This window comes from Natator depressus, chromosome 3 (genome assembly GCF_965152275.1).
Source record: "Natator depressus isolate rNatDep1 chromosome 3, rNatDep2.hap1, whole genome shotgun sequence".
NCBI lineage: Eukaryota > Metazoa > Chordata > Testudines > Cheloniidae > Natator > Natator depressus.
Genome location: NC_134236.1, coordinates 84,644,796 through 84,661,865, shown reverse-complemented (window position 1 = coordinate 84,661,865; position 17,070 = coordinate 84,644,796). Strand labels below are relative to the sequence as shown.

At 42.1% G+C, this 17,070-nt stretch overlaps 1 protein-coding gene across 1 annotated transcript in view; it reads left to right on the top strand.

Moving 5' to 3' along the window:
* AK9 (adenylate kinase 9) overlaps positions 1-17,070 on the top strand; it is a 228,501-nt gene that overhangs the window by 31,769 nt on the left and 179,662 nt on the right. Inside the window, exons 7-8 of the mRNA XM_074948221.1 lie at positions 3,253-3,435; positions 13,753-13,878. Coding sequence (XP_074804322.1) covers positions 3,253-3,435; positions 13,753-13,878 — 309 coding nt within the window. The remainder of the gene's footprint in view (positions 1-3,252; positions 3,436-13,752; positions 13,879-17,070) is intronic.

The following is a 17,070-nucleotide window of genomic DNA, read 5'->3' as shown; positions in this document are numbered from 1 at the left end:
AGCGGAAAGGCAATTCTTGACTTCATGTACATACCTCATCTCCCCCTTCTGACTTCAGCTGAAGGAAGGTTGAGACCTTAAACTCCAAGGAAGGAATCTTGGCTCCACTGCAGTCAAATGAGAGTTTTGCCGTTGACTTCAGTGGTTTCAGGATTTCAACTAGATGTGATAGAATTGTGGCTATTTCCACTATGTCAAAAAGAAAGGAAGCGGAATCTCTTTAGAAATGCATGATCTGTGAATAGCTTTTCATTATTCACTGTGGAAAACTCTTGTTCTATTTATATATCAAAAAAATGGCAAAGAGGAGGCTCCTTCGGGGGAAAAAAAGCAAATCTCAGCAAATGCCTCTTCTTGCTTGCTTCTGAAAGTTGTGTGTCATATGGCAATCACATGAGATTCCCTAGTTCTTGCAAGGGAAGCAAGGCAATCTCCAGAACTCTGGTAACACTTCAAGGGGTTGCTCGTGTAGTGAACTTATCATGCCCAGTACTTGGCAACATGGTCCAGTTAAACAATACTTTGTTCTGTACAGTACCGGATTGACCATGGCGCTGGGCCCACAGTCCAAAGGGTCCCAGGCCTGGCCCGCTCTTCTCTGCTCCCCGCCCACCACTCTCTCCTGCAGGGGCAGCAGGCAGAAGCTTGATCTTAATAAAAAAAAAAAAAAAAAAGTGTACTTGTGGCACCTTAGGGAGTAGCAAATTTATTTGAGCATAAGCTTTTGTGAGCTACAGCTCACTTCATCGGATGCATCCGATGAATTGAGCTGTAGCTCACGAAAGCTTATGCTCAAATAAATTTGTTAGTCTCCAAGGTGCCACAAGTACTCCTTTTCTTTTTGCGGATACAGACTCACACGGCTGCTACTCTGAATCCTCCCTCTCTCTCCCTGCCGCTGAAAGGCTGATCACGCATGCAAGGAAGGGGAGGAGCAGAGCTGTAGCTCGCTAGCTGCTTGGGGAAGGAGGCAGAGAAGGGGCAGGGCCTTGGGGAAGGGGGTGGAATCAGGGCATACCCCCCCCAGCCCGCTGCTGTGAGCTGCTCAGGGATGGGAGCGCCCCCACAACCCAGGCCACACCCCCAGCCCTCTGCCCTGACTCCTGCACCCCCCACACATACCCAGCCCCCCCACACCCCATTCCCTGACTCCTGCACCCCCCCCCACATCCCCACCCTGAGCACCAAACGGGAGGTCCTGCACGCTTCCCCCACATTCCCACCTGCACCACTCGCACCAAATGGGAGCTGTCCCAGGTAAGCACTCCACACCCCAACCTCCTGCCCCAACCCTGAGCCCCCTCCCTCACCCTAGCTCCTGGCCAGACCCTGCACCCCAACCCCCACCCTGCTGCTGCACCATAACTCCCTCCCAGACCCTGCATCCCCATCCCTGTGCTCAGTGCACCCCCACCTCCATTCAGTGCCGAGAGAGATGAAGAGAATGGGCTGGAACCAGGGAGAAGGTAGGCACACACTATGTGGGCAGGGGCAGGGGCAGGGGGGGAAGCCTGTTTACCCCCTCCCCAGCCCTGCTGCGCTTGCAGTTTACCCCTGGCCCCTCCCTTGCTCCAGGGACCAACCCTAGCTCCCGCCCTGCTGTGCTTTTGCCCCCAGCCCCTGCCTTGCTCCTGTCAGCAGGGACTAATCCTCCCCCCAATGCCCCACAGTGTTCATCTTGCCCCGGCCCCTGCCTCGCTCCAGCTGGGGACCAATCCTTCCCGCAACCCATGCCCCGCTGTCAGGGTGGATAAAAATCAATGACTTTTTAAAAAACATTTTTTAAATCAGATTTTTTTTAATTTAAATCGGATTTTTGAGGAAAAAAACTATTGTATCTCATCATGGAATAGGGATTATAAATTCTAATTCTATAGTACGAGACAATATATTCATGTAATGTTTAAGAAAAGTTTGTAAATGAGTTCTAATAGTTCATGGATTAGGGACCCAATCTCATGGGGTTCCACAGGATTATTTAGGTTAATCTTTCTGTCTACCCACTGGAACTCAGTGCTCAGTCTAGAAGGCACCATCAGAGATGCTTAGTTTTGCAGTTCTCAAACTGTGGATTTGTCTCCCCAGAGGTAACATGCTTGTTAACAGCAAAAAGGTTTTTAAATAAATAAATAAATAATATACAGAGGTGAGAAATAACAGATCTCAACTCTGTTGTCCCTCTGCAAATTTGTGTACAGAGTCAATCCCTTACCTCTCTTTAAAAGTGAAAAATTTCAAAAAGTTCAATGAATAGAAGATTGTTGGGGGGCGGAATAGATCTGGACAAGGAGAAGAAGTCTGGAGATAAATGTGAGAAGTGAAAGACATATGCTTTTTTGTTAAAATGTTATGTTTGCTGTTGAAGAAAAAAATCCAGAATACCTAATGTTGTTGTTTTAGTTAAATAAAACAATTTAAATGTCTGTCTGGTGATGTTCTCCTCCTAATACAGCCTGGCAAGAAAATCCTCCAAATATAATTGATTAACCTGTTGAACTGGAGATAGTTCACCTCCCAATGACTTCATAAATATCTGTTTCAATTATCTTTGGTAAATGAAATAACCAAACAATCATTCATTTTCTGATATAGCTTTAAAACTCCTCTGAAAAGTTTTCAAAATAAATTACTGTTTAAAAATGTATAGTGTGTACCTTCTAAAAATGAAACCTACATCTATCTCTGAGTTGTGAAAACTATGTATTAAGGTTATAACAACCAACAAGAATGCACTTTTATGTAGAAAACCATGATTAAATTGAGTCTTCCTGACTAGTGATTTCAATCATGATTTAAATCAAATCCACCCTGCCTGCTGTGCTCTTGCCCCGGCCCCTTCATTCCCTAGGGAAGCCCACAAATATGTTTGGCACCGGGCTCACAAAAAATTAATCTGGCCCTGGTTCTGTAGAAATTGCTCCTCCCCTTTTACCCCTCCCTGGATTAGCGGTCACTGTTTTCTCAGGCTTTTCAAAAATTGGGGGAAAGCCCAGTGAGGCTATGTGGAAGGTGATTGAGCAGTAGCTTTTGGGATTGGGAATGGTCTATTTACAAAGGCTCTTCCCGTGTCCTTTTGACATCTTGTACATTTAATTGACTGTATTTTTTTTTAAAGTTGTATGTGCCTAGAAAGCTATTTAGAAGTGCAATATATAAAAAATGTTAAGTAGATTCTATTATTTTTAAGAAAAAATAATATTGTTATGACAATAACATAAACAGAAAGTTCTCTTTCAATTATTTCTTAACTAGTGTCCTAACTATGATTTGTGCCAAAGACTCTCTGGGCAAAGACAGCATCCTGATGCAGGGCAGATATACCAGAAGAACCAGTGGGATCCTGAAATTCTTGATAAACGGAAGAAAAAGAAGGATCAACATAAAGGAGAAGATGAGGAAGAGGAAGAGGAGGAAGAGCAGGAAGAAGAAGAAGAGGTAACTGATCTTAATCTACAGAAGAGACTCTTTATTAGCAGCCATGTCAGAAAAAGAACAAAGCTCATGTACATTTAAAAATGAACTAAAAAAACCTCAACTGTTACTCTGAATGCATTTTGTTCAACCCTGTTTCTGTAATCAATTTCTGTTCTGCTTTCAGAGATGTACTATAGTATTTAAACAAAATTGTAATACTCATTCAGTAAAATTATTTTGTAGTACTGATAAGATTTCAGCTTGTTTACCAGTTTTGACATTGGACTACCATAAAAATACAGCAGAATCTCAGAGTTATGAACACCTCAGGAATGAAGGTTATTTGTAACTCTGAAATGTTCATAACTCTGAATAAAATGTTATGGTTGACCTTTCAAACCTTTACAACTGAATATTGACTTAATACAGCTTTGAAACTTTTCTATGCAGAAGGAAAATGCTGCTTTTAACCATCTTAATTTAAATGAAACAAGCACAGAAACAGTTTCCTTACCCTGTCAAATCTTTTTTTTAAACTTTTCCTTTATTTTTTTAGTAGTTTACATTTAACACAGTACTGTACTGAGTTTTTTGGTCTCTGCTGCTGCCTGATTGCGTACTTCCGGTTCCAAATGATGTGTGTGGTTGACCGGTCAGTTCATAACTCTGGTGTTTGTAACTCTGAGGTTCTCCTGTACTGTGAGATATCTTTTAGTTGGACTAACTTCTAATGGTGACAGAGACAAGATTTTGAACTACGCAGAGTTTCTGGTCTGGACTCTATGTATCTCGAAAGCTTGTTCCACCCTGTCTCACTAATATCCTGGGGCCAGCACAGCTACAATACCACTGCAAATAAAAATACTGTAACTTTTTTAACAAGATCTTAATTTCTTTCACCTCCAGAGTGAGTCATCTTGGCATTAATTAAAACACAATAAAAATAGTGTAGCAGTTTTATTGGAAGGGGGGAAAAGCTAAAAATAATATTTCAGGTCTGTATAAAATATCAACTGATTATGTACAGCTAATCAAAAGTAAATTATGAGCACTTACAAAATATGTATAATCAATAAAATACATGCTAATCTTTGATAGGTTGTACCTCTAGAGTACCCTGGGGGTGAGAGTGGGCACCTTTCTTGTCACAGATGTCCTTCTGTGGCTGTATAGCTGGTTTAGAGTACAGAGTGTGGTCCTCCGACCATAAGTCTTAAGGGGTGGTAACCCCCCATTCTAGGCACAAAGCAGTCCAGAAAATGGTAAGGGCAAACCAAATAACAATGCATCCCACAAAATAGTCCAGGCTTACCCAGTGGTCCCCTGTAAGGTCAGAGGACAGTAGTCTCTGAGGGGGGGTCTGAACCTTTAACTCCTTGTGTCCAAAGAACCTAGGCTATGCACCCGGGGTTCTAAACAAAAAGGGAAAACAAAGTAAAGAAGATCCCTCTAATCCTTCAGTGGGTCCAGGTGGCAGAGGCTCTTCAGCTGTCCTACTTGTCAGTGAGGCTAGGGAGCTCTAGCTCTGTTTACCTTTTAGTGCCACCATGTACTTTGTTTTTTGGCACAGCAGCCTCATTATATGAAGCTATGACCACCACTTTCTTCATTAATTTTTAGCCAAGTTTTTTCTTATATCCTTTCACTCCGTCCAGTATCCATAAGGAAATGCAGCGAGGCTTCCCCCCCACACACACACTGTTCCATTTCTATGACTTTTTAATTAGTCATTAAGGGCAAAATCTTTGCCAAGCTGACTCACTTTTTCTCAGAGAAACTTTCTTTCCAAAGATTATTGTCCACAATACCATAGAACATGATCAACAGTTTTTTGGTTTTGCACATATTACATAGCCTATCATTTTAGTAAGTTTAACTTATATTTGGCACAATGACCTCTTAACACTGTAAAAAATGGCTACTTCGCTTTTTCTGTCATGACTGTGGAGTATAATATCTTCAGTTTTCGAGCATACATCATAGAACCTTTGTTCTTTTGTTTCCTTAGTCCATAATTCTTGCCATTCCTTTGCAAGCTCCTTCATGACCATACTTTTAAATTCTTGTCTACTCAAGACAGGGCTGGATTTAGGGGCAGGCAACCCAGGCAACCACCTGGGATGGTGAGCTTGGAGGGACGCTGGGCTCAAGGTTTTATTTTTGTTGTTAGCAACAAAAGGGAAAATAGAATGTTTGAAGGGAAATGTTTCAGGTATGCCATATGTGGATTCATTTTTTCACTAAACTAGAATATTCTGGATATTGTAGAATCTCATGGAATCTTCCAGATTTTCTGGGAAGTACATTTTCCTTAAATCTCCTAGAATGTTGTCAGTCATGCCCTGTACATTTCTGTTCTTAAAATTAAAAAGTTTCCATAAGCTTAGAGTAAACATTTTTTATTTGCTTATATATGGCATGAATAAATACAGATTTACAGATCCTAGTGTGCAAATGTATTGTCTTATATGACAGGGATAAATCATGCATGCAAATCGTGCATCAAAGTTGTGAAATGGGCTACAAATGCTATGAAAATCAGGCATTCAAAAGTTTAACAAATGGAGGGGGGGCACTGAACACTCTTCTTGCCTGGGGCGCCATTTAGTCTAGGGCCAGCCCTGACCCAAGGGTAACATTCATCCTCTTTTTGTAAGCCATGTTTTGCTTTTTTGTCCTTCATCTCATTTCAAATATGTGCCAGAATCCTTGCTATTGTTACACAGATACCAGCTTGCATTATTTCAATAGTTAGGAATATTATTTCACTTATTATGTCATTTTTATTTTCTGAAATCCCTGTTCTGAATGTCATTATGCCTGACAAGGAAACAGATAGAATTAGAGCTACAGTTGGTTACACATCTGTTATCCAGGCTAGTGCCAATATAATCCCCATTAGTTCAGACGTGAGAATGGTCACATATTCGATAGCCTTTTAGATTTCTGGATTCCAAGACTAGAAAACAGAAAGCTGTTCCCACTCTTCCCCTGCTGTCATTTTTTTGATCCATTTGTATAGATTTTGTAAAACTGGCCCCATTTTTCATAAATTAAAAAATGCTATTGGTCATAATGTGTGGATTTTTCCTTCAGTTTTTTTATACAGTTCCAAATCCACAAATGGGGAATAACCTGTCCAGCTGTAACATGATTTCCCATGACTACAAATTTTTAGTTCTCTCAATTTTTTCTTTTTACATATCTCCTTTACCCATTTTTTGACCCTGGTGTAGTATGAGGTAGTCTGTGGCAATCCATATAATTTTATCTACTAAATGTCCAGCAATCTTCATAAATCTGTTGTATACTTCTGATTTCATGATTCCCTTTTACCCTTGTCCAAAAGGTTACAGCTAATAGTTTCATCCTTAAATTTACAGGTGCTTCTCCAGTGGCTATGTTTAGCACACACACTGATGTTGCTGTCATTGTGCCACATGCCAATCGCACAGCTTGAGCCCGCAGCAGTTCCAAGTTTCTAACATTTGTTTTTGAGGCTGAACCAAAAAACTTGGCATCTGTAGTCTAAAACTGATCTTATCAATGCTCTATACAGCACAATCAATACCTTTTTATCTGTATCTTATCTGTATCCCATGTATTCAAGCTACCCTTTTAAATAAGTTCATTCTACTTTTACACTTTTAATTCTGTGTGACTTTTCCAAGTCAATTTATTACCAAACACTACTCCTAGGAACATAAACTTTTCAACTATCTGAATTTTTTCACCATAAATAAATGTCAGTCCCAATCTTCCTTAATTTTCATCATGGTTAAAAATATTCTGTTTCTGCAAGAGAGAATTTAAATCCCCAATCATTCCCCCACTTGGAAATTCTCTGGAGTGCCTCATTTGTCTTTTATGCTGTTCATTTGTCTGGAGTGCCTTAAGTCTTTTATGCTTAGTCCAGATAGCACAGTCTGCAAAAAGGGAAATATTGTTCCCATCTGCACACTTTCCAGTAGACCATTTATCATAATGGAAAACAAAGTAGGACTAATAATACTCCCTTGTGGAGTTCCATTTTTAAGTTGTAGGTTTTTGATAAAGCTGTTCTTATTTTGACTTGTATAGTTCTGTCACTTAAAAAAGCCCTTATCACTCCACAGCAGTCTCCCTTGTATTTTAGTTTTGGCTAGTTTATATAGGAGGCCTTCCCTCCACAGCTTTTTTAATGTCCTGGAAGACTGTTATAAAGTTCTTAGTCCTTAGGCTTTTGTGTACCTCTGTTTCTAGTCCCACAATATGGTCAACAGTGCATCTTCCTTTTCTGAAACTACTTTGTACCTCCGTTATAATATTTTTTTTTCTCTCCAAGTATTCTATTAGTCTTACTTTTATCATTTTTCCATGATTTTCGCCACACACTTAATGTGACGGCAATAAGCCTATAAGCTTCAGGTCTTATATGTAATTGGTATAACCAATGCTTGTTTCCAGTCTGTTGACAGCAGTCCTTTTTCCTATATATCATTATATGACTGCAATAGAATTTTTAGACTTCCTTTTGACAATGGTTGAAGCATTTCATTACTTATATTACCTTTACCCAGAGCTGTATTTTTCCTTATTCTAATGGCTGCAATAAGCTCCTGCATATTAACATTTTTGTTTAGCAGATCATCAGTATATTCTCTCCAGCCATTTAATAGTTCACAGTTATCCTCAGTAAACTTCCTTCTTTCCCACAAAACTCATTGTTTTGATTCATATCACTACTGATCTTTTGGAATTCTTTTGCTAAAATGTCTGCCTTTCCTAGTTGAAGACCTCAGTTTCATTATTTACAATAAGCCCAGGTATAAATTTACTTTTACTTTGAATTCCATTCATTTTTTGAATTTGCCTGTATATTTCAGAAAGCTTTGAATCTTTGTTCAATTTCCCACAGACATTTCTCCAACCTTTTTTTGTCTTTTTGATAATCCTTCGTGCCACTGCCTTATATCTTTTATAATTCATTAAGTCTTTACTATTAATTGTGTGTTTTGCTTGCTTCTATACCTTGTTTCTTTGCTTGATTGCTAATTTACAATCCTCATTCCACCCGGGAATCGTATTTCTAAGTCAGGGACAATGATGTTTTATAGATGGCCTGTTGCTGAAATTTTTTATTATGTTATAGAATTCATTATGTTGACACTTGTATAATCACTGCATAAATATTCATCACATTTAATCTTGAAAAGACCGCAGTCAGCTTTTCAAAACTTTCAACTAGGAACACTTTGTGTTTTTGACATCTCTTCGGCTTTGGCCCTCAGTATATGTAGGGAAGTGATCACTTCCCATTCCGTCTTCTTTGTAAGTTTCACAACTGCATTTACTATCTATATTGTTTGTTGCAATTCCTAGATCCAAAACAGAAAAGGATCTGTCCACTGATTAAATCTAGCATGTACTTCTGTATTTAATATTACCAGATTATGAATATCAATAAAATGTTCTAAGCATTTACTGTTTGTCAGTTTTCTTACTTCCCCGTAGCTCATTATGACCATTAAAGTCTTTGCAAATTATCAATGGGTTTTTGATGTTAACTAATTTTTCTAGTTCTAAAATAATTCATTTTTACGTGGCTTATAAACATTTAAAATCCATATGTGTTTTTGTTCTGCACGGGAATTGCAATAGCATCAAAACTTAGTTTCTGCACATCCATTTCAACTTAACTAAGTTCCTTTTTTATATGTATACAGACCTTCTCCCCTTCTTCTGGTAGCCTCTGGGGTATATCCAAATGCCCTCCCTCCCCCGAGTACTACTTGGCCTGCCAGGAGGGAGGGAGAAGGATTCCCTCCTCCCACTGCACCACAGCCAATGGGAGCTGCAGGGGCGATGCCTGTGGGTTGGGGAAGCATGTAGAGCCACCTGCTTGAGCCTCCGCTTAGGAGCCGGAGGTACATGTTGCCACTTCCTGGGAGCTGCCTGAGGTAAGCACCACCCAGAGCATGTGCCCCCTCCCGTGCCCCAATGCCCCAGCCCTGAGCGCCCCCCCCCCGCCCCACACTCTGAACCTCTTGGCCCCAGCCCGGAGCCCCCTGCTGTACCCCAAACCCCTCCCCACACACACAAACACCAACCCCCTGCCTCAGCCTGGAGCCCCCTCCTGCACCCTTAACCCCTCATTCCTGGCCCCACCCCAGAGCCCACACCCCCAGCCAGAGCCCTCACCCCCACACATACCCCAACCCTCTGTCTCAGCACAGAGCCCCTCCCACACTCTGAACACCTCGGCCCCAGCCCGGAGTCCCCTCCTGCACCTCAAACCCTTCATCCCTGGCCCCACCCTAGAGACTGCACCACCAGCCGGAGCCCTCACCCACTGCCACCCCCCAACCCCCTGCCCTAGACCAGAGCCCCCTCCTGCACCCTGAACCCCTCCTTTCTGGCCCCACTCCAGACCCCGCACCTCCAGCTGGAGCTCTCACCCCCTGCCCCAGCCCAGTGAAAATGAGCAAGTGAGTGAGGGTGGGAGAGAGGATGGATTGATCGGGGTGGGGCCTTGGAGAAGGGACGGGGCCTCTGGTCAGGGGGCAGGGCAAGGGTGTTCAGTTTTGTGTTTTTAGAAATTTGGCAACCCTCCACTTGGCCCCTGTCCCTGGCAGCCAGGCCCAGGCAGGGAGCGGAAGGGGTGGGACCAGCCATTTCTCACGCTGGCTGCTTTGGGTTCCTACTCTGTGCAGTGTGGCAGCTGCCTGAGAGAGAGCCTGGCTGGGGTGGCACCCTGGCCCCTGCTCCCTGCCCAGGTCCGACTTCTGGGAATGGGCCAAGCGAGCCAGAAACGTGCCGGGGGAGGGCTCCAACTTACTTGGTCCCTGTCCCCAGCAGCTGGGCCCGGGCAGGGAGCAGAGGGGATGGGGCAGGCCACCGCCCTAGCCAGGCTCTCCCTCAAGCAGCCTCTGCGCTGCACACAGCAGTGACCCTGAGCAGTCAGCTTTAGCCATGTGAGAAGCAGCTCCGTCCTACTCCCTGCCCAGGCCTGGCTGCCAGGGAAAGCAGCCAAACATGCCAGAAGGGAGGAGGTGCAATGGGAGAAGGACAGAGCTCTGCCCCACAGTTAACTCTGGTGGGCAGGGGAGACTCCAGGCTGGGCGCAGGGCAGGGGGGGTTGCTGGGGAGAGGAGACATGTGGGGCGGTCACATGTCCTCCCTTTTAGATTGTGTTCCCCCACATTAGCCCTGTTTCTTGCACACATAATCAGGCTTTTCTTCATTTCAAAGATGACTTTCTTAAATTCCTGATCATGCATTATTAAACTCTGCACATTCCAGCTAAGGATCATTAAGACCCTGTTATATAAGCTGCATTTTTGCCTACATTTAAAATCTCATGAATGCAGTCTGTCAAGAGGTTGTCTATCGTTAGCAAAAGCAGCAGAAAAATATCTGATTTTAATCCTTTCAGTTTTTTCCCCATCTGCAAGATGCAGTTAATAAACTTCTCTTTAGCACAAGATACATCATCTCCCATTCCCCTCAGATTCTCCTTCCTGACCAGAGATGTGTTCTGTTGCTCTTGTACATCCTGTCTCTTACTTGTGTATTTTTCTTTTTCTGTTTTCTGCAGTGGGACTCATTGGTAGCCTCTACAGATGATACTTCTTGGAAAACTTTTTTTTTGTATTTCTCTAGCTCATTCTGCACATCCTTTATAAGCTGTACTGTGAATCCCCACCATTACTGCATTTATGTTCTATTCCTTCTACACTGTTCTCATATGAGTGATTTCTTCCACGTATGCTGTACCTCATTGTTTTCTTACAAATAGTTGCTGCACATCCAAACTTTTGACAATTATAACACCTCACAGGAGTTGGGAGGAGTCTGTTGTTTAACCCAGAAAGATGGATTCCCCATTTGGATCCTATCCAAAGTGTCCCACCTTCAGATGTTATGTGTACAGCAGTAGATGGCTGGTTTTCACCCTCTCTCTTACGAAAGTAGCTGTTTAACAAATGATCATTTCTCTTTGCTTATACTCTTTTTTTATATCATCCTCAGACAATCCTAACAGCACTCCATACATAACCCCTCTTGCTTCCATCAGAAATTTAGGCAGTTGACAAGTATCTCTCATTTTCCTTAAGGTTACAGTTTTAAGAAGTTTTTCAGCTTGCTCCTTAAGTGGACATTCTATCAATAGATCTCCATCATGCATTTTTTTAGCTCTTTGTACATAACCAACACTTCACATGATCCATTCCGCCATTTTCAGGGGGTTATCATCGTCTATTTTCACATTTTCTATAACTGATTTGACAATATGAAAGGTTGACTTTTACCTTGTTTTTGTTTTTCATTTCTATGTATTCCATCTTCAAAGCCTGATATATCTAATCTTTTTTCCTCTTTCCGGATCTGAGACCATTCCTCATCTGCTATTTTTCCTCAGCCTCCATTGTCAGTTTCAACATTCAGCCTTGTTGCAGCTGGGGTCCAGCCTTAGACCTCCACTCCAACTGTTCCTACAATCCAGCCTCACCATGTTCAGCCAGATACCAGCACTCAGCCCCAACCCAATCTTCAGCCAGCAGCCTGCCTCCAGCTACCTCAGTCCCAGAATGCATCACCTCCAAATTCCAGCCAGCTCAGCACCAGCCCCATATCTGTCTCAACCTCAAGCCTCAGCCAGCCTGCCACCATGTACGGGGCTTAGGTCCTCTTTTTTAAAGAGCTACCCCTCTCCAGGTTTGACAGGCCTCACAGGTGCTCAGAGTTCATGCTAATTGTGCCCAGTGAAGCTCTTTAGCTCCTTCTTGACTGGGGTGAGATATTGTCCCACCGCAGTCTTTCTGAAGGCTTAATTTGAGAGCTAATTTTCACTCTATATGTATAAAAATGTAAGTTGCTACAAAATCGTGTGTGTGTGTTTAGCTAATGAAACAAATGCTCACTAATAAGGTCAGCCTTGTTTTGTATGCCTTTTGGTTATTAATGAAAAATTAACAAAATATTTTTATCATAATAGCTAGAAAATACACAAAATTCTGCATGGATGACAGCTCTGTGTAACTGAGTCCAGCTGTTTACGTCTTTAGTTCCTGCACACCTTTAATAAGTTTCTAGACTCTAATGAAATGCAAATATTAAATAATAGTTATATAACTGGACATGCATTTTAAGTGCTTTGCTGGCTTGGGGGCTTGGCAGATTGTACTTTACTTTGTTCTTCACTATTTATAGTATTATTTATTTCGTGCCACAGATGTACAAGGTGCATTACAGATGTAAAATGTGACAAGGTCCCTACTTCAAGAAGCTTGCAATTTAATATATACAGATAGCTTAATGAGTAAAGATTAAATCAATGCAAGTGGAAAGGGGATTAAAGGGTGACAAAAAAGGGAAGAGGAAAAATATACCTGGGGACCATTTTGAATTTATTTTTGACAGGGGTCCAAACATTTATGTGACACCTACCAAGATGAAAAATATCTGTGCTGACATGCTCCCAGGCCATGACAGTGAAGTTTAAAGGAATAAAATAGTTGTGTATTATTTATTGTGCCCTGTATTTAGTTGTTAAAATATTGACTCTCAACTTTGTTTAAATTTTTTTTAAAAACATAACTTATTACATCCCTTTCACTGAACTTTCTCCTTCTTCCTCTTCCTTGCTTCACTCCACTATTTCTTTTTGTGGTCTATCTTTTCCTATATTTTCTACAAGGTCTGTTTTCTCTTTTCCTTTGTTCTTCCTCCTGCCCCTTGTCCTTTCACTTCATTGTGTTCTCTTCTCTAGCTCCTCAGTATTTTCCAATTTCAGTCCTCCTCTCATTTACTTTTCCCTTCTCTTACTACCACACTTTTTTTTTTAATGTATCCCATCAATAAATATTAGCTAACATGTTGATTAAAATATCTTTCTTCCTAGTCTGGACAAGGCCTTAGGGAGATAGTACAACATTTGTAAAGGTGAAAATATCATCTAGATATTTGTAGAAAATACTAAAGGCTGAATGCTCAGGTGCAGCAAAGGAGTGTGCCATACACCTTGGGGGAGGAGAAGCAAACAGATTTATGTCCTCTTCCCGCACCTCATCCTGGGGACCAGTTCATTCCCTTTTCCCCTGGGATGCCTTTAAATTGCACTGCCTTATAATGTTGGCCAGAGGTGTCTAGAGCTCCTCCCATCCCCAGGAAACCCGCTTATCAAGTTAACTGGTGGATCACTATCAACCAGGGGAATCCTCAGAGGGCTCCTTAAACTACTATGCCACACACACGAAGAGTAGTAGGGTCCTAACTATTGTCTTTTCAATCTAGACAGGCTTTGGTTAAGTACATTTATTATTACAGGGCCTGAAATAAAGTATTTCTTTTCTTTAGGCAGCAGCAGATACAATCATGTTGTCAGATATTTTGCCTCATTTGGTGCAGAGGCCTGAAGATTTTTTGGAAAATTCAGAAGCCAGGGTTAATCTCTATAAGGATACCATGCTACATCCTCTAGAGGTAAGAACAGCACAAAGTAATATTGTTGTATACACCAGATCATTTTTTAACATTTGTTTTTCTATAATTTTTATGCAGTCTGGGTATCTTTGAGTTTATTTTGCAAAGATGAACCTAACCCACAATCTGACCCCCCTCCTCAGAATTTTGAGGTTCAGATTAAAAAGCTCAGGATACAAGACAGTTCACAGTTGTTTCTAGTGTCAAATCAAAGTCCTGTACCATCTTTTAGTTTGGATGGGGCTTAAAAACTGAGAACTACACTGTCATGTACTTCCATACCAGATGTCGACTGGTACAGATCTTGCTTATACACACCCGCTGTGTTCATCATAAAATCCAGATAAGATTAGCTTTACATAAGATCTTTTACTATTCTGCCTGTTGGAGGCACTGTGAGTATAATACAGTTTAGCATTCCATTACATCTCTCCCTTTAATTTATACTTTCCTACCATTTACAATATTTACGCTATTGTGCTATCTTTGAAGTTCAGTACATATCCATCTGTTAAGTGTCTCTGAATCACTTGTTGGTGTTGATCTGTAACTCAGAAGAGTAAGGAATGGATCTTCCTACTATAGGATTTTCTGTACAGCTCTCTCAATCTTTCCATTCACTTGTGGGTAATGTGGGCTGCTAGTAATAGGCTCAAAATCATATTTAGTTCAGAATGACAAATTCTGCTACAGTGAATTGTGGTCTGTTGTCCATCACTAACTGTCCTGGAATACTGAAGTGAGCAAAGGTGTACTTCAGTTTTTTGAAAACATAGCAACGTGTCATGTCTTTCCAGTACATTTCTATATACCCATGTAATGGAGCGGGCCTCACCACTGTGGCACCTCCTACTGGCCATTCTGGGAATTAGCTTGAGTCCTTCCTCAGGGTGCCCTCCTCTGGTGGTGTCTCACTCACCATTACTCCTACTTTGCTGTCTCCAGCACTCTGTGACTCGCGTCTCTCCTCAAACCGCGGCATTCTCTTCTGGGCTGTGCCCCACTCCACTCTCTCTCCCCTCTTTTGGGGGAACAGGCAGTGTATAGTCCAGCCACTCACCTCAGTGGCCTGCTGCAGTCCCCAGTCTAGTCCCTTGCTCCAGGGGCAAACTGCAGTCTGTGTTGGCCACTTCCCTCAGGGCAAGTAGGGGGCAAAGAAAGAGGGAGGGACCCAGGTCCACCCACTACTCGGCATCCTGACCCAGGGACCCTATAGCTGGCAGCCACTCACTGCCCCTCCTCCAACTCCTCTGCTGCCTCTTTTCCCTGGGCCACTTCCCCCACAGCCCTAGCACCTTATCTGCCCTTCCTCCAGGGCCTCAGTCTGGTAGCAGTCAGCCAGATGCTCCTTCTGCTCTGCTCCCTGGCAGGCCAGGGAGAGACTGCCCTCTGCTCTGTTGAGCCGCCCTTTATATATGCCCCCTGCTAGCCCTGATTGGCCGCTGCAAAAAGCCACCTCCCAGTTGGCTCACTTAGTGAGCCCTCCTTTAATTGGAGGGTTCTGCGCAGGCTCCCTCTGGCCTGCTTTAACTCCTACTCTTCATGGTGTGGGGCAACTGCCCCACTACAGCCTGAAAAAATAGCCCACTATGATCAGGCATGTCTTTTGAATTCACATAAATCTGAAGCTAGTCTCTTCCAAGGTTTTGCAGTTAGGGGTGTTTGTACACTGTATTGTTCAGCATTGTCTCTTAAGTTGATTTGTACTGGATCTCCTTTCAAAAGTCTAATATTATCAAATCTTCTCTCAAGCTCCTCCACCTTTTTCACTAGGTCCATCATGGCTGCCATGCTGCAGCTGGGAAGGTCATTGGTCTTTGATCCTTTGATCACATACCTCTAAATGCAAAACTTCTGTCTTTATAAGTTTCTGTGGTGAACTGGCCCAGGAAGTTCAGAATAACTCCAAGATTCATCAGAGCTGTGTCAGGCAACTTCAGCTCTGGAAGGGGTTGAAGGTGATTGTAAGTCCCTTCTGTGATGACTGTGATGTCAGTTCCTGAGTCAATTTTAAAGTCAATAGCCTTGCCATGAATATTCAGTTTCACTCTCCAGGCAGGGTGTATGTCATCGCAAGTGATAGATCCCAGAAACAATGGCTCTTGATTGTCTGTCATACAAGTCAATTCCCCACCTGCTTTCATGTGGCAAACGGCTGCAAAACGTCCATATTTCATGCATTTCTGACATTGTGTGTCTTTGGTTGGACATGTATCATCATATGACTTTTTCCACGCCTTGTGCCTGCAGGCTGGAATTTGTTCCTCTTCGCCTGAGAGTTCCTTGCCTCAGAGGTTTTATGCTAGTGACGTTTAACACTCAATTGTCTCTTTACAGTTTCTAAGCTAGTTTCAGGTTTTTCAAGTTCCTTTAGGTTTTGCTGTCTCACCAGCTCAGACTTCTTTGCTGTCTGTATAGCTGTGCCTAGTGTTAAATCTCTCTTCAGTTATAGCTACTGTGAAATATTTTTATCTGTTAACGCAGTAACCAGCTTGTCTCTGATATTTTCATTTTTTGCATTTCCACAGTTTTCAACAAATGTATGCAGATCTCTTATAAAACATTCAACATTTCCCACTGGCTCTCGAATTCTCTGATGGAAACACACTCTTTCATAAGCCACATTTCTCTGTGGTAGAAATCATACATCAAACACAGCCAGAACGCTTTCACAGTCATCTTTGTGACTGTCTTCAGTAAAGTCAAAGGATTTAAATATATGCTCTGCTTGCTTCCCCATAGCATGAATTAAAGAAGATATCTGTATGTCATTAGTTTCCTTGTGGAGCTTGGGAGCTGTGAGAAATCTGGCAAAATATTGTTTCCAGTCAGTCCATTCTGAAGGTTTGTCAAAGCTAAAGTGCTCTGGGGCACTGAAGAGTGGCATGTTGATGAGAGCCTGCAATCTTTGTTGCTTTGTTCCTTCTGTGTGCAACCTTTATTGCTGTTTTCCTTCTGTTTCTGTTCTTAGTTTACTTCTGACACCATGTCATGTACTTCTGTACCTGATATGGACTGGCTACATAGCTTGCTTATGCACATCAGATGTGCTCAGCATAAGATCATTTAATACACTGCCAGGTATGGCTAAGATTAACTTTAAAAAAGGTATTTTACACCTGGTCCACCTAGTGGCATAACAGTATAATACAGTTTAATATTCCATTAGATACACTAATGTTATTTCTATAA